Source organism: Callithrix jacchus, chromosome 22, assembly GCF_049354715.1.
Source record: "Callithrix jacchus isolate 240 chromosome 22, calJac240_pri, whole genome shotgun sequence".
In the NCBI taxonomy this organism is placed as follows: Eukaryota; Metazoa; Chordata; class Mammalia; order Primates; family Cebidae; genus Callithrix; species Callithrix jacchus.
The window spans coordinates 4,164,553-4,184,225 of record NC_133523.1 but is presented as its reverse complement, the minus strand read 5'-3'; the positions used below and the strand labels follow the sequence as shown (position 1 = coordinate 4,184,225).

Here is a 19,673-nt window from a genome sequence, read left to right as displayed (position 1 = left end):
CGCCCTGCCCGCCCCGCCCCACCCCGCCCCACCCCGCCCCACCCCGCCCCACCCCGCCCCACCCCGCCCCACCCCGCCCCACCCCGCCCCACCCCGCCTCACCCCGCCCCACCCTGCCCGCCCCGCCCCACCCCGCCCCACCCCGCCCCACCCCGCCCCACCCCGCCCCACCCCGCCCTGCCCACCCCGCCCCACCTGCCCGCCCTGCCCGCCCCGCCCCACCCCGCCCCACCCCGCCCCACCCCGCCCCACCCCGCCCCACCCCGCCCCACCCCGCCCCACCCCGCCCCACCCCGCCCCACCCCGCCTCACCCCGCCCCACCCTGCCCGCCCCGCCCCACCCCGCCCCACCCCGCCCCACCCCGCCCCACCCCGCCCCACCCCGCCTCACCTGGCCGTCGTGCCTGCGCTTCTTCATGAACTGGGTGATGCACATGCTGCCTGCTGACTTCCTCTTCAGTGAGACAGGAGTACCCTGGCCGAGCCCCGTGGAGGGGATGCCACCACTGTCCTCTCTGGGGGCTGAGGGCACCGTGGTCACGTAGCTCCACTGGCACGGCACGGGCAGGTGCTCCTGTTGGAAGCTCCGCAGCACCTGCGGGTGCACGTACCAACACATCCTGAAGTCAGGCCGCTTCTCGTACACTGAGTTCTCGGAAATGAGCCGCTTGAGCCGGGACTTGGAGGGGACGGTGGCGTCCTCGCCAGGGGCAGGGGTTTGCAGGCAGGTGGCAGAGGGGCTCAGGGGGCTGCCGTTGTGCTTGCTGAGCAGTCCCCGGCGGCAGTGCTCCTGGAACTCCCGGATGATGACCTTGCTCCCATTCACGTTGCCATGCAGCAGCGGCAGCAGCTGGGCCAGGACTGGCGAGAGGGAACACAGACGGGCATGAGGCTTGGGGAGACACGCACCACCACAGGCCAAGGGACGGGAACCACACATGGCTCCTCATTGCCATTGAGACTTGGGGCACAGCCAGCTTCGGGGACAGGAGGCTTCATGAGGGCAGTCTTAAGAAAGGGCAGTACCCACACACCTGCCCAGAAGTGAGCCTCAGCCAGGCACGTGCATTGCGAGGGCTGACTTTGAATGCCTGCTGTTCCTACCCCAATGGTTGCCCTACCCTCCTTGTATGCCATGGTCCCTCCCCAATTTTTTGAGATTTTTTTTTTTTTAAGACAGGGTCTCACTCTGTCGCCCAGGTTGGAGAGCAGTGGCAGGATCATGGCTCACTGTAGCCTTCCAGGCTCAAGCAGTCCTCCCACCTCAGCCTCCTGAGTAGCTGGGAACACAGGAGTGAGATACCATGCCCAGGTAGTTTTGTATTTTCTGCAGAGTTGGGGTTTTGCCATGTTGCCCAGGCTGGTGTCGAAGCACAAGGCTCAACCAATCCTCCCCACCTTGGCCTCCCAAAGTGCTGAAATCACAGGCGGGAGCCCACTGTGCTTGGCCCCTTCCTGGCTTTTGAGAAAGCATAACCCCCACTCTAACACTGTGGGTGCCTATGTCCTGGTTGATAAAACAAGCCAATTAAGGGACCTGCCTTGTCCTGCCACTGGGGACATCCTACGTTTGTACGACAGTATGAACGTGTACGAGAAGAGGGCTGGCCGCTGTTATCTGTGGGAAGAATGTTTGCGTCACAGACCCGCTAGCCTGTAAGACTCTTGCCCTCAGCCCTGGCACTGGCTGGGCCTGACCACGTCCCTGAGGAGAAGAGGCCTCACCCACACTCACTTTGCTGGTCCCTCTTCTCCCGCTTGGAGGCCTTGGGTGTCTGCTCCTCCTGGGCGGGCGCGGTCTCCAGGAAGCAGGCTGCAAACTGCTGCAGCACCTTCAGGTCCTCGTCTGCACAGTCCCCATCAGCCACCCACACGCAGCCGATTTTCACTGGCTGCAGGACGCGAAACCGCTTCCCCTTGGCCAGAAACTCATCCCACTCCTTGGCCTTCAGTTTCTGGCGGACCTTGTGGTTCTCAGGGTCGGCGCACTCCTAGTGGGTTGGAAAGCAGAAATTTATTTGGAGTTCTCGCTCCGCTATTCCCTGGCACTCTTTTGAGATTCCAGTTCCCAGACAGCTGGGGAGCAAGAGAAAAGGACGAGTGTAAAGCTTCTCACAGTGTCAGGGCCGGGGCAGAGCATACCACATGCTGGCTGTCCCTCGTCCAGACAGAATTACTCTACATGGAAGAATTGACAGTCTTCTCTGGGAGAGTCACAGCTATTTCTGAGCTCACCCATGAGGCCTCTTTTAACACCACTCTCAATTTTCTGGTGAATGTGTGATCGTGGAGCCATTTAACAGGGTTGAGTGCCTGCCCGCACGGCCCAGGCATCAGGCAGACACACGCAGGGCCTGAGACCACTCTCTGACAGACATTTCAGGCCTTGGTGTCAGGCATGCACAAGAAATGGAGACCCCTCAAGTCCGACCCTGAGACAGTCACACCAAATCCCCGCTTCCCAAATGACAGGCCTTCAGAGCCCCAAAAACAACTTGCTGGAGTTCTACATCCTTATGGAATCTGAAAGGGTTTGCAGGGGAACCTTTTGGAGAGATGGGGAAGGTCTACGCTTTATTCTGGGTTGTGGTTACACACATCCACTCGACTGTTTTAAGTCATCAAACTCAACACTCACGATGCACACGTCTTGGTGCATGCTGACTGTACGCCCGATAGAGTGGTTTCCAGCCTTCTAACCTACAGGCTACGGCCATGCTCCCTCACCAGTGTCTGCTCACTTGCAATTTCCTCTTATGTTTACCACCCTCCCGAGTGATGCTAAGTTCAGGCCATTCCGACAAGTGAGCTTGCATGCTGGGAACACAGTTCAAATCGCGTATGGCTGGGTGGGGACTCCTGTCACCCTCCCAGGTCACGCCACTGACCACCAGTCTGTGAATGAGCTTTTTCTGAGCCAGTGACCTCCCTTTCACTCCCTCACCTCTGTCACACCTTCATCCTCAGACAGGTACCCATGGGGCACAAAGAAACCATCGTCGTCATCTTCATCCTCTCCCATGTCGTCGTCATCATCCTCAAAAGGAGAACAAATGAGTTCATCAGATGGAAAAGCAGAGTGTGCATCTACGGTGGCTCACGCCTCTAATCTCAGTTCTTTGGAAGGCCAAGGTAGGTGGATCACTTGAGCTCAAGAGTTCAACACCAGCCTGGCTAACATGGTGAAACACCATCTCTACTAAAAATACGAATTTTAGTGAGGCCTACTTTACACAGGAACTGGATGCAAGGTATAAAAAAAAAAAAAGAAAAAATACGAATTTTAGTTGGGCACCTGTAATCCCAGCTCCTAGAGAGGCTGGGGCAGGAGAATCACTTGAACCCAGAAGGCAGAGGTTGCAGTGAACCAAGATGGCGCCACTGCACTCCAGCCCGGGTGATAAAGCAAGACTGTCTTAGACCAAAAAAGGAAAAGCTGTGAACATCTGTCTGGCATGGCCTTCTGACGGACAGTGAGCAATCAGCAGAAAGCCACCAAGTCACAGCAGCTGTGCCATCAGGTGGAAGTGGTGAGTCACAGGCTGGCAGGAGATGAGATGGAGCTGCAGGGCCACGGTGCAGATGCGAACAGGATCCTACCCCAGGCAGCCACACAGGCGAGTGTCGCCAGGGTGAGATTTTTCAAGCGAAGCTGGAAGTGTGGATGTTAAGGGAGATTTGGGTTTTAGACCACACAGCAGGCCAAACAAAAGCTGTCCGTGAGTGAACACAGCTGGGGTATGTCCTTACCCCTTCACTATGGGACAGGGACTCCCCAGGCTCCTCTTCTTCCCACTCCTCATCGCTGTCTACCTCATAGTCGAGGAGCTTCTGAGAAAAGAAACACACGGGACTCACGACTGCCTTCGGGGCTAGAGGGATGGGGCACAGCGAGGAGGTACAGGGACGGAGGCCTGCTCGGGCCCGCTCACCGTGTCCTGGGCCCAGGGGTCTCGGGCACGGATGAGCGCTGTCTTTTTGTTCCAGGTCCCCCAGTAGGCTGGCCGGTGGTTCTCGCAGAACTGCAGGAGCTTCATCCTGCCGAACTTCCTCCTCTCAGGAACACCGTCGCCCTTCCCAGGCTCCACAATCACGACATCACTAAGGAAAACTCTGGGCTCAGGATCGGGCTGCCCTAGACTTGCTCACACACCTCCCAGGGACCTCCCAGTGAAGCTGGCTGACAATTCCAGAAAGTTGGGAGACTGTAAAAACCAGCACTACCTGTCCCCAAAGAAAGGCCAGGAATGTGGACTCAAGGGACAGAGGGAGGAGGGTACAGCCTGCAGGAGGAGAGGGAATAAGGCTGCCCAGGTTCAGCCCAGAGCATTTTTAGCAAGGGGAGTTCAATGGAGCCAGGAAATCTGCAAGAGCAGGGGGTGTCCTTCACTGGAGCCCAGCAGGGAAATAAGATTCCTCCAGGAGGGGCTGGGAAGACAGAAAAAGGAAAACTTCAGGGGCTCACAGCGAGGCCAGGTGGAGGGACTCCTGAGCCAGCAGAAGGCAAGCAGCAGAAGGCCCCAGAGCTCCTGCCTCGGGAACCCAGGGTTCGGGCAGCTGCCCTCCAGCATCACTAGTGGGCAAAGGCCAACCTCCTTGGGCTCTGACCTGTTGAAAATGTCTGCGTTCTGGGTGGAAACCTGAGTGGGTCCGGACCTCAGAGGCTGCCGGCCTTTGAGGTCTTTCAAGAAGGATAATTCTCCGTTCTGCTGCTGAAGGAGCTCGTCTAGCTGACTGCAGAGGTCTGGGTCGAAAACAGTCCGACACTGAGGGGCCAGGACCATGTGCTCTTTAATTTCAAAGGGGGCAAACTTTCCACAGGAGCCGGCAAGGGTCTGAAATAAAGAAGAGACCCAGTGGGGTCTTCAAGCAATGGGAGAAAGAGGCCACCATGGACACACACAGCAGGGTGCTGGTGCGATTCACCAGGCTAAGGGCAAGGCGCAGACTCAAAAGCCCAGGCACTATGTAGATCCACAGAGCCGAGTTTCCAGAGCTATAGGATGGAGGTCAGATTGGGAGTCTCAAGGGACAGGATGTGGGGACAGACAAAAAGGGAGCGTTTTGAGTGATGGAAACAGTGTGTATCTTCATTATGGTTAGCTGGCCCCGTAATCTGTCAATATGAAAGTCCTGAAAAGCATGTGTTTTATTGCATGTAAATTATATCTCAACAAACCTTGCTTAAAAAAAAAAAAAAAAGGGCCAGCACAGTAGCTCAGGACTGTAATCCCAGCACTCTGGGAGGCCAAAGACAGTGGATCACCTAAGGTCAGGAGTTCAAGACCAGCCTGGACAACATGGTGAAATCCTGTCTCTACAAAAAAATAAAAAACTTAGCAAGGGGTGGTGGTGGGCACCTGTAGTCCCACTATTAGGGAGGCTGAGGCAGAAGAATCACTTGAACCCAGGAGGTGGAGGGTGCACTGAGCCAACATGGTGCCACTGCACCCCAGCCTGGGCGAGAGTGAGACTCCGTCTCAAAAGAAAAAAAAATAATTTAGAGACAGGGTCTTACCGTGTCGCCCAGGCTGGTCTCCAACTGCTCTGTTTTTCTGAGATGGAATCTCGCTTTATCATGCAGCCTGGAGTGCACTGGCATGATCTTGGCTCACTGCAACCCGCTCCTCCCGAATTCAAGGGATTCTCCTGCCTCAGTCTCATGAGTAGCTAGGATTATAGGTGCCCACCACCACGCTCAGTTAATTTCTGTATTTTTACTGGAGACAAGATTTCACCATGTTGGCCAGGCTGGTCTCGAACTCCTGACTTCAGGTGATCCACTTGCCTTGGCCTCCCCAAGTGCTGGGATTACAGTCGTGAGCCACTGCACAAGGCCAAAAGGAGAAATTTCTGTATAACAAAAGACTCTGTAAACAAAGACGTAGTAGACTGAGATGAAATATCAGAGGATTAAATACCAGACTGTAAAAAATACTTGTATTACAGATCAGGCCAAAAAAAAGAGTCAGTTCTGTTAAAAAAAAAAAATAGGTAAAAAATAGGAATTGGCAAGTCACAGAAGAACTAAAATGGGAAACCAACACAAAAAAATGCTCCACTGCACCAAGAGTCAAGTAAAAATGGAAAGTAAAATAAGAATATCAATTTTTTTTAATCCATCAGACTGGCAAAGTTAAAATTCATTCCATCCATTAATATCACAGAATCAGGAAGAGACATTGTCAGGCACTGCCAGGCACGTACACCTGAGTTTTCCTGTCTGGCGGGCACTCTGGCCATGGCTAACAACGTTTCAGCAATGTGCTGTTTTGTCCTAGAGGTTGGCTGTCCCAGAGGACGCATGTGTGCAGAGAAGCATACTCAGGAACCCCTACTGTGCCACTGAGGGGCAGAGAAGCTGAGATAGCGGCAGGCTCTGTGGCTCATGCCTGTGAGCCCAGCACAGTGGGTGGCTAAGGTGAGAGAACTGCTGAGGCCAGGAGTTCAAGACCAGCCCTGGCAACACAGTTAGACCCCATCTCTACTACAAATAAAATTAGGGAGGCTGAGGTGAGCACATTATCTCACGTCAGGAGTTCGAGATCAACCTGGCCAAATTGGTGAAAACCGTGTCTACTGAAAATATAAAAAATTAGTGAGACACGGTGGCAGGTGCCTGTAATCCCAGCTACTAAGAAGGCCAAGGCAGGAGAACTGCTTAAACCCGGGAGGTGGAGATTGCAGTGAGCTAAGATCGAGCCACAGCACTCCAACCTGGGTGACAGAGCAAGATTCCGTCTTAAAAAAAAAATAAACAAATGAATAAATAAAATTTTAGGCCGGGCGCGGTGGCTCAAGCCTGTAATCCCAGCACTTTGGGAGGCCAAGGCAGGTGGATCACGAGGTCAAGAGATCAAGACCATCCTGGTCAACATGGTGAAACCCCATCTCTACTAAAAATACAAAAATTAGCTGGGCATGGTGGCAGGTGCCTGTAATCCCAGCTACTCAGGAGGTTGAGGCAGGAGAATTGCCTGAACCCAGGAGGCGGAGGTTGCGGTGAGCCGAGATCGCGCCATTGCACTCCAGCCTGGGTAACAAGAGCGAAACTCCATCTCAAAAATAAAAATAAAAAAGAGAGAGAGAGAAACCATGATATCATTGCATTATTAAGTATTATCCAACAGTGAAAATAAATGACATGGTCAGGCGCAGTGGCTCACGCTTGTAATCCCAACACTTTGGGAGGCCGAGGCAGGCAAATCATCTGCAGTTGGGAGTTCGAGACCAGCCTCATCAAAATGGAGAAACCCTGTCTGAACTAAAAATACAAAATCAGCCGGGCGTGGTGGCACATGCCTGTAATCCCAGCTACTCGGGAGGCTGAGGCAAGAGAACCACTTGAAACTGGGAGGTGGAGGTTGTGATGAGCTGAGATCACGCCACTGCACTCCAGCCTGGGCAACAAGAGCAAAACTCCATCTCAAAACAAACGAACAAACAAAAACAGTGCTCGCTTCAGCAGCACATAGACTAAAATCGGAACGATACAGAGAAGATGAGCACGGCCCCTGCACAAGGATGACACAAAAATTCGTGGAGCAGTCCATATGTTTTTTTAATAAAAGAGAAAGAAATGACGTGGGTCTGTGTTTGTCACTACGGAACGTGTAGGCACAACAATGTCATGTTGTGCACCTTCAAGATATGCAATTGTGAAGTATTTTGAGATACAAATAAAAGGATAGGCCAGGAGCAGGGGCTCACGCCTGCAATCCAAGCACTTTGAGAGGCCAAGGCTAGGAGAAGCTTTTGAGGCCAGAAGGTCAAGACTAGCCTGGGCAACACAGCAAAATCCCGTCTGTACAAAAAAATTTAGAAATTAGGCCGGGCGCAGTGGCTCATGCCCATAATCCCAGCACTTTGGGAGGCTGAGGTGGGCAGATCACTTGAGGTCAGGAGTTTGAGACCACACTGGCCAACATGGGAAAACGCTGTCTCTTCTACAAATACAAAAATTAGCTGTGCGTGGTGGTGAGCACCTGTAATTCCAGCTACTCAGGAGGCTAAGGCAGGAGATTCACCTGACCCCAGGGAGCCAAGACTGCGCCACTGCACTCCAGCCTAGGCGAGAGTGAGACTCTGTCTCAAAAAAAAAAAAAAAATTAGCCAGGTGTGGTGGCATATGCCTGTAGTCCCAGCTACTCCGAAGGCTGAGGTGGGAGGATCACCTGAGCCTGAGAGGTCAAGACTGTAGTGAGCTCTGACTGTGACGCTGCACTCCAGCCTAAGTGACAGTGTGTGACCCGGTCTCAAAAATAAATAAATAAACGGCAGATAGATACATTAAAAAGAATGAAATCCACCTAAATATGGCAATATGACACATACCCGAGACAGCTAAGTACACACATGTATGAACAGACAGTGAGTGGAGCAGGGAAAGGCACTGAAGGCCCGCTAACATCGGAGACAGGCTCCCTCTGGGTAAAAGGGACGGAGGGCTGTGGTTTCCACGCACAGATGGTGGCTCAGAAGGTCTGAGCTGTCAGGTGACCAACGCCAGGTGGGGAAAGTAAATCTTTGTGAATTCTACTGTTTTGCGGCTATGTTTGCCCCTCAAGCCTAAGTTTCCCAAGGGTAAAAACATGGTTAACTTCTCTTAACGCCTAACACAAAATTACTCAGAAGCAGCCTCTGAAAACAGCACTTTTTAATCAGACACGCCACTTTTTACCTTTTTTGGGTCAAAGCGAAGACAAAATATTGAGCCTCAAGAGTTTACCAAAACGAACTTTCCTGGCTTACCAGAGGCTCCGTGCCTCATGATCAGAGAAGCTGGCTGGTGCCAGATCCTTTCAATTTCAGAGAGAAAACAGCCGAAACTGGAAAGCAAAGGCAGCCGGCTGCTCACCTTGGGGGCCTGTGGAGTCTTTGGTTTCTGGAAGAACCTGGTGATTTCAGCCTTCTCTGCTTTAATACGCTGTGATGTAAGAGAAAATGATGAGAAAGAAGAGCGGAAAAGACACGGTGCACGCTTCAAAACATGCAAATGTCCCCCAGCACCAAAACTCAAGCATGTTATCTCAAAGGCTCTGCTGTGATTTTTTTAGCTCTCAAAACCCACAGACCCGCAACCATGCCAGCCAGTCTCAAAATGTCCGAGTTGCCCTTGTGGGTGGAAGTGCCAGGGTATGGGGCCAGTAGGCGTGTGACAGACCAGCACTGAGAAGAAGCGAAAGGATGCATCTAGAGATTCGTCCCTCCTGGGGGCGCCATTTGGTTTCCTCAAACCAAGAGAACGTTAAGACGACAGCTGTGGCTAGAATTCCACCTTGTGCATCTGCTTCAACGGGCTGGGATGGGGAAGTTCTGAAGGAAACACGCTACCTTCTCCTCCTCTCTTAACCGTTTCTCTTCTTCCTTTTTCCTTTTCTCCTCAAGTTTGGCCCTGTGAGACAGCAAATGACATTTCAGCTGACTCTTTGCTACGTTCTGGAAGGGACCACGGTACGCAGCTGTTAGTAAATGGCAAGTATTTAACTTTGCAGCAACGAATATGTTACTTCCACGTTACTATAAAGCTATAACGTAGGCCTTCACAATAAAAACGACAAATAGACAATGAAACTCTTCCTGCGACTAGAATATATATATATAAAAGACTTTAGCCAGCCGATGCAAAATTACCACAAACAAAACCCATATTCCTGCGATGCAAATGCCTCAGTTGGTTGGGAACTGGAAGGACAGTCACAGGCAGAGACAAGGGGCCCAGGGTGAGTGGACATGGGGGAGCACAAAAGAGCAGGGAGCTGCTTTCCACTGCTCCCACGTCGGGGACGCACGTGCAGCTCACACAGGAGAAACAGAAAGGAACTGATGGCAGCCCCAGTCTGCCTGCGAAACACCAAAGGCCCATCAGAGCGGCCAGAAGTGGAATCCAGCAGCGGGGAGGTAGGCCCAGCACGGACGGCTGAGGGCACTCACTCCAGGGCTTCCTGCCTCTCCTTGCGCCGCTCTTCCTTAAGCCGCTGCTTCTCTGCCTTCTCCTTCTCATCCTTCTCCCGTTTCTCCCGCCTCTCCTTTTCCTTCAGCTCCTTCTCTTCCTCCTTCTTCTTCTTGGCCTCTTCCTTGGCCCGCTTGGCCTCCTCTTTCAGCTTCTCCTTTTCTTCTCTTTCTGCACGTAACTTGAGCTGTTTGCCCAGGCGCTCCTGATCCTGTAAGACAGTGTGGCAGGTGACAGGTGGCCTTCTTGCCAGTCCCCAGGAGGGAGCTCAAGACAGTGTCAAGTGGCCCTCTCTCTTGATCCCAGGAGGAAGCTCTGATCAGAGCATGGGGGAAGAGCTGGGCCTAGATGAGAGGGACAGAATTTGGGGACCAAGGCCAGGCGCAGTGGCACATGCCTGTAATTCCAGCACTTCGGGAGGTCAAGGTGGGTAGATCACCTGAGGTCAGGAGTTCGAGACCAGCCTGGTCAACATGGTGACACCCAGTCTCTAATAAAATTCCGAAAATTAGCCAGGCGTGGTAGAGGGTAGCTGCCTGTACTCCCAGCTACTTAGGAGGTTGAGGCAGGAGAATCACTTGGACCCAGGAGACCTAGGGTGCAGTGAGTTAAGATCATATCATTGCACTCCAGCCTGGGCAACCAAGTGAGACTCAGTTAAAAAAAAAAAAAGAATTCAGAGATCAGCTGCAGGAAGAGCCTCCAATCAACAACCTTACACAGAAGTAAGTTTATTTTTTTTTTAGTTGAAGTCCACTCTGTTGCCCAGGCTGGAGTACAGTGGTGTAGTCACAGCTCGCTGCAGCCTCGACCTCCCAGGCTCAAGCAGTCCTCCTGCCTCAGCCTCCTGAGTAGCAGGGAATACATGCACATGCCACTATACCCAGGCATTTTTATACTTTTCCTAGAGATGGAGTTTTGCTGTGTTGCTCAGACCGGTCTTGAACACCTGGGCTCAAACAATCTCTCTGCCTCAGCCCCCAAAGTGTTGGGATTATAGGCATGAGCCATAGCACCCAGCCACAGAAGTGATTTTCATCGTCCATTATGCTTCCCTCCATCATGAGAAAAATGATAATAATTAGCCCTGTGTCCGATACATGTGGGCAATTCAATATAAGATTCATTTAAAACACAATCGGGCCGGCGCAATGGAGCTCACTCCTATAATCCCAGCACTTTGGGGGGCTGAGGAAGACAGATTGCTTGAGGCCAGGAGTTCAAGAACAGCCTGGCCAACAAGGTAAAACACCATCTCTACTAAAAATACAAAAAATTTAGCCAGATGTGGCGATGCACACCTATAGTTCCAGCTACTCAGGAGGCTGAGGCACAAGAATCACTGGAACACAGAAGGCAGTTCAAGATCATGCCATGGCACTCCAGCCTGGGCAACAGAGCGAGACTCTGCCTAAAAAACAAACAAAAAAACCCCAAAGCATTTACTAATTTGAAGATGGGGTCTCATTCTAGTGCCCAGCCTGGAGAGCGGCAACACTATCTTGGCTCAATGAAACCTCCGTCCTGGGCTCACAGCAATCTTCTGACTGGGCGTAGTGGCTCACGCCTGTAATCCCAGCACCCTGGGAGGCTGAGGCGGGTCAATCACAAGGTCAGGAGCTCAAGACTGACTGGCCAATATGGTAAAACCCCGAGACTACTAAAAGTACAAAAAAATTAGCTGAACATGGTGGTGTGCACCTGTAGTCCCAGCTGCTCGGGAGGCTGCGGCAGGAGAATTGCTTGAACTCAGGAAGCAGAGGTTGCAGTGAGCCCAGATGTGCCACCATACCCCAGACTGGGAAACAGAGCAAGACTCCATCTCAAAAAAAAAAAAAAGCCATCTTCTTGCCTCAGCCGCCTGAGTAGCTGGGACTACAGGTACCTATCACCGCACCTGGCTAATTCTTGTAAAGACAGAGTCTCACCATGTTGCCAAGGCTGATCTTGAACTTCTGTGCTCAAGTAACCTGCCCAACTCAGCCTCCCAAAATGCTAGGATTATAGGCATGAGCCATCACAACCAGCCCAGGTTTTTTTCTCTCTTTTCTTTTTTGAGACAGAGTCTCGCTCTGTCACCAGGCTGGAGTGCAATGGCGCCACCTTGCTCACTGCAACCTCGAACTCCCTGGTTCAAGCGATTCTCCTGCCTCAGCCTCCTGAGTGGCTGGGACTATAGGCGCATGCCACCGCGCCCAGCTAATTTTCGTATTTTTAGTAGAGACAGGGTTTTCCCACATTGGTCAGGCTGGTCTTGAACTCCTGACCTCTTCTTGATCTGCCCACCTTGGCCTCCCAAAGTGCTGGGATTACAGACATGAGCCACCACACCTGGCCTCAAATTCTTTAAGAGAGTAACACTTCATTGCTAAGTTCCTCATTCCAAAGACTTGGTAGTGCCCTGGACACTCAGTCATTATGTCACCTGAAGTTTAATGTTAAACACGGTCAGCTGGGCGTGGTGGCTGACGCCTGTAATCCTGGCACTCTGGGAGATCCAGGCAGGCGGATCACTTGAGGTCAAGAGTTTGAGACCAACTTGGCCAACATGGTGAAACCCTGTCTCTACTAAAAATACAAAAATTAGTCAGGAGTGGTGGCGTGTGCCTGTAATCCCAGCTACTGGGGAGGCTGAGGCAGAAGAATCGCTTGAACCTGGTAGGCGGAGGTTGCAGTGAGCCGAGATCTTGCCACTGCACTCCAGCCTGGGCAACGGAGGGAAGACTCCATCTCAAAAAAAAAAAAAAACACAAAATGATCACCTGCCCGGCTCCACAGGTGCCCACTCCCAGCACAGAATGAGGACCATCTCTCTCCAATACGGGATTCCCACATGTCTGGAGCCTGACAGCTCAGCTTTCAGTTTGGGTTAAGAGTATCTGCCTTTGTCTCTAAGGAAATGCTCTAAATGTGTCCCAGTACATCTCTGGTAGCCTTAACAAAAGCCAGAGAGACACAGTCTGAAAGATGTCAATTTTCATTTCTTGCCAGTGTCCTGTGTGACTGCATCTGACATACAACACAGATGACAAAGGTGACTGTCTGTACTGAACAAGGACACTGTTAACATACCTGTGGGTGGAGCAGTCTCCCGTCCTATTCCTAAGCAAGAAATAGAAGGCTTCTAGAAACTTCAAGTGAATCAGATTTCTTCAGCCACACTTGGGTATTTTCTCCTCCAATGTGTGCGGGACTTGGAGGTGCCAATGAACTTCAAAAGAGTTCACATTCTGGCCGGGGGTGGTGGCTCATACCTGTAATCCCAGCACTTTGGGGAGGCTGAGGAGGGCAGATCACTTCAGGTCAGGAGTTCAAGACCAGCCTGACCAAAATGGAGAAACCCTGTCACTACTAAAAAATAAAATTAGCCAGGCATGATGGCGCATGCCTGTGATCCCAGTTACTCTGGAGGCTGAGGCGGGAGAATTGCTTGAAACCAGGAGGCGGAGGTTCTGGTGAGCCAAGATTGCACCACTGCACTGCAGCCTGGGCAACAAGAGTGAAACTCTGTCTCAGAAAAGAGAGTTCTCCTTCCAAAGAGTGAGATAAACTGTAAAAATAAAAATCAGGCTGGGTGTGGTGGTTCGCACCTATAATCCCAGCACTTTGGAAGGCCAAGGTGGGTGGACCACCTGAAGTCAGGGGTTCAAGACCAGCATGGTCAATATGGTGAAACCCTGTCACACACACAAAAAAATTAGCCCGGTGTGGTGGCGCACACCTGTAATCCCAGCTACTTGGGAGGCGAAGGCAGGAAAATTGCATGAACCCTGGAGGTGGAGGCTGCAATAAGCCAAGATTACACCACTGCACTCCAGCCTGGGCAACAGAGCAAGACTCTATCTCCAAAACAGTAATAATATAAAAATCGGTCCCAAACCTGACCCACAAAAATACAGTGCAGCCATCAGGACGCTCAAGAAACGCTCAGTGAACACAGAGCTGATGGTCACCAGGTCCCTCCTGTGAGCTGGCAGTACAGGCAAAGCCCAGAGGCCTTCCCTGAAGTTTCCGTTTGTTTTGGTATAACATGATGTTCAACCTCTCTAATCTTTAAGCAGTAAGTAAAAAGGCCTCTGGTGACGCCCCCCACAGAATAAGAAACTCAGCCGGGAGTTCCTAAAGGATAAGCAGCCATCACGTGTAGGGGCTATTAAGATGTTCCCGCACTTAGGAAGAAGTGGAACTGAAATCCCTGTGAAAGAGCTGGGACTGCAGGGAAAGGGGCCGACGTTTCTGGAAGGCAATTTTAAGCTACAGTGGGATGAGGAACCGTTAAGAGAGTGGTAGTACTCCTGATAAAAGCTGAGAAAGGCCACACACAAAATCTTAGGAGCCAGCAAAGCAAAAACTAGCACCATCCACATTCCATCAAGCCCAGGTAAATAAAATGAAGCAAGAATCAAAATGATGCTCAGAGAAGGCTGGGGAAATGTAAAAACGGGACCAAAGGACTGCAAAGGGCTTTGCTTACTATTGAATGTAAAAAGCACAGCAGGGGCTGGGCGCCGTGGCTCAAGCCTGTAATCCCAGCACTTTGGGAGGCTGAGGCGGGTGAATCACGAGGTCGAGAGATCGAGACCATCCTGGTCAACATGGTGAAACACCGTCTCTACTAAAGATACAAAAAATTAGCTGGGCATGGCGGCGCGTGCCTGTAATCCCAGCTACTCGGGAGGCTGAGGCAGGAGAATTGCCTGAACCCAGGAGGCGGAGGCTGCGGTGAGCCGAGATCGCGCCATTGCACTCCAGCCTGGGTAACGAGTGAAACTCCGTCTCAAAAAAAAAAAAAAAAGGATAGCAGCAGGTAAATTTTCTATTTCAGGGACAATGGCTTACTCTTTGCAGTCTGAGCTTGTTCTTCTCTGTAGGACTTTTGACGAATTTCTTAGTTATCTGAAATGAAAGACATTTATCTTTAAACACCAGTTATTTCAATCGCTTCAAGAAAAAGAGAAACTTTTCCAGGTGAACAGTTTTTCCACCAACAGAACCAAAATGTCATGGCATAGTCATAAACTCCAATGAGTATGCACACGTGTGTATCTAGGATTAGATAACGAGGGAGACTGTGGAGGCAGATAAAGAAATGAGTAAAGCAGGCTACGCACAAGAAAAACAAGGCAAGCTCAGAAATAAAAGCAACAGACAAGGCTGGGTGTGGTGGCCCGTGCATGCAATCTTAGCACTTTAGGAGGCTGAGGCAGGCAGATCACCTGAGGTCAGGAGTTTGAGACCAGCCTGGCCAACATGGCAAAACCCTGTCTCTACTAAAAATACAAATAATTGGGCGTGGTGGCGGGCTACTGGGGAGGCTGAGGCAGAAGAATCGCCTAAACACGGAGGAGGAGGCCGCAGTGAGCCTAGATGGCGCCACTGGACTCCGGCCGGGGCTACATAGCCCGACTGTCTCAAAATAAATAAATAAATAGATAGATAGATACTAAATTAATCAAGTAAAACATTTCTCCAGGCTGGTTTTCTGTGAACCACTAATTTACATTCTGTCTAACCCCACTCTGCTTTTTATATTTTTTGATTTTTAATTCTTGTTTTTGAGATGGAGTCTCATTCCCGTTGCACAGGCTGGAGTGCAGTAGCACAAGCTCGGCTCACTGCAACCTCCATCTCCTGGGTTCAAGTGCTTCTCCTTCCACAGCCTCCAGAGTAGCTGGGATTACAGGCACGTGCCACATGCCTGGAGACGTTCTGTATTTTTAGTAAAGATGGGGTTTCGCCATGTGGGCCAGGCTGGTCTTGAACTCCTGACCTCAGGTGATCCACCTGCCTCGGGCTCCCAAAGTGCTAGGATTACAGGCGTGAGCCACCGCGCCCGGCCAACTCTGCTTTTTAGAATGTGGAGTGAAAGCTTAAGACAAAAGGGAAACTTGCTGGGGTTGTCTAGGACCTCTATATTCTAGGGCACAATATTCTCTATCACCTACTTCACACTGAGCTTCGGCTACTAGGAATTACCAACAGGACCCACGGTGTGCCTCACCATCCACCTAAATGGTCCTGGGGCGGAAGACGGACAGGGAGTCTGGACTTTGGCCTAAGCCATCTCCCACCGTGGCAGGGAATACCAAACTATTAGAGTGAAGAACAATGGGAAAAGAGGCTGGGAAGAAATAGTTCTCCGGGTTCACTGCAGACTTAAAAGTGTAAGGCTGAAGTTGAATTGAGAAAGCAAAGGCCCAGCCAGGTGCGGTGGCTCACGCCTGTAATCCCAGCACTTTGGGAGGCAGAGGTGGGTGGATCACAAGGTCAGGAGATCGAGACCATCCTTGCTAAGAGGGTGAAGCCCTGTCTTTACTAAAAATACAAAAAATTAGCTGGGCGTGGTGGCGTGTGCCTGTAATCCCAACTGCTCGGGAGGCTGAGGCAGGAGAATCACTTGAACCCGGGAGGTAGAGGTTGCAGTGAGCCAAGATTGAGCCATTGCACTCCAGCCTGGGTGCCTGGGCAACAGAGCAAGAGCAAGACTCCATCTCAAAGGGAAAAAAAAAAAGAAAAACCAAAAGCCCATTTTCCTGGCAATGGTCTGACAGGTCAACAAAATTATTTAACAGTGACTTCTTTATCTGTGAAAGCTGCACCCCCGACCAGGACCTCTCACAGAATAAAAGCTTTAGATGAGTGAAGTCTAAAAGATAGCCTTTCCACTGGGGTCCCACTGACCTTTCTGGACTAGACCTTTGTTTAGGGAACGGCCGAGCCATTGTGAGAAGGCTGCCTGTGTTGGCGGAAGCTCCTTCACCAGGGTGCTTAGTCTTTACTGAGAATGTGGCAACAGAAATGCCAGCCAGAGGCAGCCTCACCAAATGCTGCAGAAAAAGCATGTGTCTCTCCAGCATTCACTCTGGCTGCCAAGGCTGTATGCCTCACCCCCACTCTGAGGGATTTAGCTACAGAATGTGGGAGCCGCCACAGTTCCATGGGACTGCATATGGAGTGTGGTCTTGGGGCAGTGGGGAACTCATTTCTGTGGTCCTGCCCGTACGTAAAGCTCAGCTGCAGAATCTCCTGCCTCTTACAATGCCCCCCTCCCCTGCTGCGAGTCCAGGAATAACAGACCTGATGTGACTGGCAGGAGCCTGCTCAGTAATACCCAACAATGCAACGGAGAAATAACTGCTTAATTTAAAACTGGCATCTCGGGCCGGGCGCGGCTCACACCTGTAATCCCAGCACTTTCGGAGGCCGAGGCGGGTGGATCACGAGGTCAAGAGATCGAGACCGTCCTGGTCAACATGGTGAAACCCCATCTCTACTAAAAAAATACAAAAAATTAGCTGGGCATGGTGGCGCGTGCCTGTAATCCCAGCTACTCAGGAGGCTGAGGCAGGAGAATTGCCTGAACCCAGGAGCCGGAGGTTGCGGTGAGCCGAGATCCTGCCATTACACTCCAGCCTGGGTAACAAGAGCGAAACTCCATCGCAAAAAAAAAAACTGGTATCTCTTTTGCTTTACCAAAACCTCAGATGAACCTTGAGGTCTGACAGAACTTTATCTTCTTAAAATTTGATGCAACTGTTTCTAGATCTCACTCTTAAAATTCTATGCAAGGCTACCATACTCTACCCAGCCAAACAGCACCCTCAACTGCCAAAAACGTGAACCAGGATCCCAGAAGGAAGCTGAAACACAGAAAGCAACGATCCCAAGGAGTTGAGACAGAGCTCAGTGTGTGGGCATGAAAATTCCTACACCTTTTCCCCGATAATCCTCTCAGAGCCTATGGACTCTGATTTTATACTAAAGGGAATCCAATTTCTAAGTCCAGAGCAGATAAGTGCCTAAAACCTAACAGCAGGGGAGCAAAGGCAGGGGTAACAGATAAAACCTCCAATTGGCCCAAGCATATGAGACAGCACAAGCTGGGAAGATAAGAATGCACACATTGCCTTGACTAGCAAAGCTCATTCTCCTGACAGCCCAAAGCCACTTGTAGAAGGAAGTGGCAAGCAGCAATCATTTAGTGAAAGCCAAGCAGAGAAACCGGAGTATCTACTAAGACAGATCGGTACCCTGCAGCACACCCACACCATGGGATGTCACAGAGCAGTTAAAAGGGCTCTATCTTCCCGTCCCAGTATCAAAAACATCGAAGACACCCGAGTCACAAAGCCAGATATTCACAGTGTATGTCGGATGGAAAGAAACAAAACCATACTGGGTATTTCCTAGGGATCTGTCTGGATAGCAGGACACAGAAAAATACAAGATGATGATGATCATTGCAACCTCCTGGGAGAACAAAGGGCTGCAAGCTTTCCATTCTTTCTTTCCCTTTTTTCTTTTTTTTGAGACAGAGAGTCTGGTTGTTGCCCAGGCTGGAGTGCAGGGGTACAATCATGACTCATTGCAACGTCTGCCTCCTGGGCTCAAGTGATCCTCCCACCTCAGCCTCCTGAGGTGCAGGTGTGCACCACCATGCCCAGCTAATTTTTGTATTTTTTATAGAGACGAGGTTTCACCTTGTTGGTCAGGCTGCTCTCTAACTACTAGGCTCAAGCGATCTCCCCACCTTGGCTTCCCAAAGCACTGGGATTATAGGCAGACAGTGCACCTGGACCATTCTTTCTTTTAAACATGAGCAATTTATTACAAACGTAATTTCAAGTGTATGGAAAGAAATTCCAGCAATCTGGGCACCGAGGCGAGCCAACGATTCCAGCAACAACCGCACCAACACGATCATTTGCAGACTAATCATCTCCGTCACTAGCAGAAGAGGCCAAATTACAAGTCTGACTGCAAACAAACTTCAGAAAAGGTTCTTTCCCACATGGCAGAAAACTCTAATACTAAAAAGGAACGCTGCAGCTATTCAAAAGACTCTGGTAGTACCTAAGGAGGGGTCTTTCTAAATCACTGTTTTTCCCACGTGAGATTTTCCAGATCCTACAGTGCTAAAATGACAACAAAAACCGAAACAAACAAAAACCTGCTCTGAAGCTCTCTGTGAACGGACAGCTGGATCTGTATCGGAACAAACTCCCACTTTTTCTTTTATTTTAAAAAAGAAAAAATAGAGAAGGCAAGCCAGCTCACAAAGTATGGTGGCACTAAATGCCTGGGAGCTCTCAACGCAGATTTCACTGCACCAACTCAAGGAAGAACAGACCCCAGAGACAACCACACCAATCACATGGTGACGTGAAACAGTCTGCAGGCTTCCCACCGGCTCCCCCTGCAGTCTGGAAAGAGGGGCTGGTGGGGAGGGAAAGTGTGCAAACAATGTATTCCCCAGAGTAACATGGGTTGTGGGCGTGGGGGATGGAGGGGGTGCAGACCTCATGGCATGGAAAGGTGTTAAGAGTTAGGTACCAACTAGGCCAGGCGCGGTGGCTCAAGCCTGTAATCCCAGCACTTTGGGAGGCCGAGGCAGGTGGATCACGAGGTCAAGAGATGGAGACCATCCTGGTCAACATGGTGAAACCCCGTCTCTATTAAAAATACAAAAAATTAGCTGGGCATGGTGGCGCGTGCCTGTAATCCCGGCTACTCGGGAGGCTGAGGCAGGAGAATTGCCCAAACCCAGGAGGCGGAGGTTGCGGTGAGCCGAGATCCTGCCATTGCACTCCAGCCTGGGTAACAAGAGCGAAACTCCGTCTTAAAAAAAAAAAGGTAGGCACCAACTACAAAGCAGCCCAACCCAGACATGCAGGACTCCTCAAAGGCACAGAGAGGAAGCAGGGGTTGGAGGTGGAGCCTC

General features: G+C 51.1%; 1 protein-coding gene and 1 non-coding gene across 14 annotated transcripts in view; one reads left to right on the top strand and one right to left on the bottom strand.

Annotated features, from left to right (window-relative positions):
* Positions 1-19,673, bottom strand: part of CHAF1A (chromatin assembly factor 1 subunit A) — a 41,134-nt gene that overhangs the window by 11,037 nt on the left and 10,424 nt on the right. For 8 of the 13 annotated variants that reach the window (XM_078361578.1, XM_078361583.1, XM_008987012.5 and 5 more), the window contains 10 exons: positions 14,792-14,848; positions 9,934-10,163; positions 9,334-9,394; positions 8,858-8,926; positions 4,609-4,835; positions 3,933-4,101; positions 3,751-3,831; positions 2,945-3,037; positions 1,736-1,991; positions 392-861 (listed from right to left, as the gene is read on the bottom strand). In XM_078361578.1, coding sequence (XP_078217704.1) covers positions 392-861; positions 1,736-1,991; positions 2,945-3,037; positions 3,751-3,831; positions 3,933-4,101; positions 4,609-4,835; positions 8,858-8,926; positions 9,334-9,394; positions 9,934-10,163; positions 14,792-14,848 — 1,713 coding nt within the window. The remainder of the gene's footprint in view (positions 1-391; positions 862-1,735; positions 1,992-2,944; positions 3,038-3,750; positions 3,832-3,932; positions 4,102-4,608; positions 4,836-8,857; positions 8,927-9,333; positions 9,395-9,933; positions 10,164-14,791; positions 14,849-19,673) is intronic. The other 5 variants (XM_078361580.1, XM_035286083.3, XM_078361584.1 and 2 more) reach the window with 1 other exon arrangement.
* Positions 7,453-7,559, top strand: LOC118150329 (U6 spliceosomal RNA). Its single transcript, XR_004738442.1, has one exon. It is a non-coding gene; the product is annotated as a U6 spliceosomal RNA (small nuclear RNA).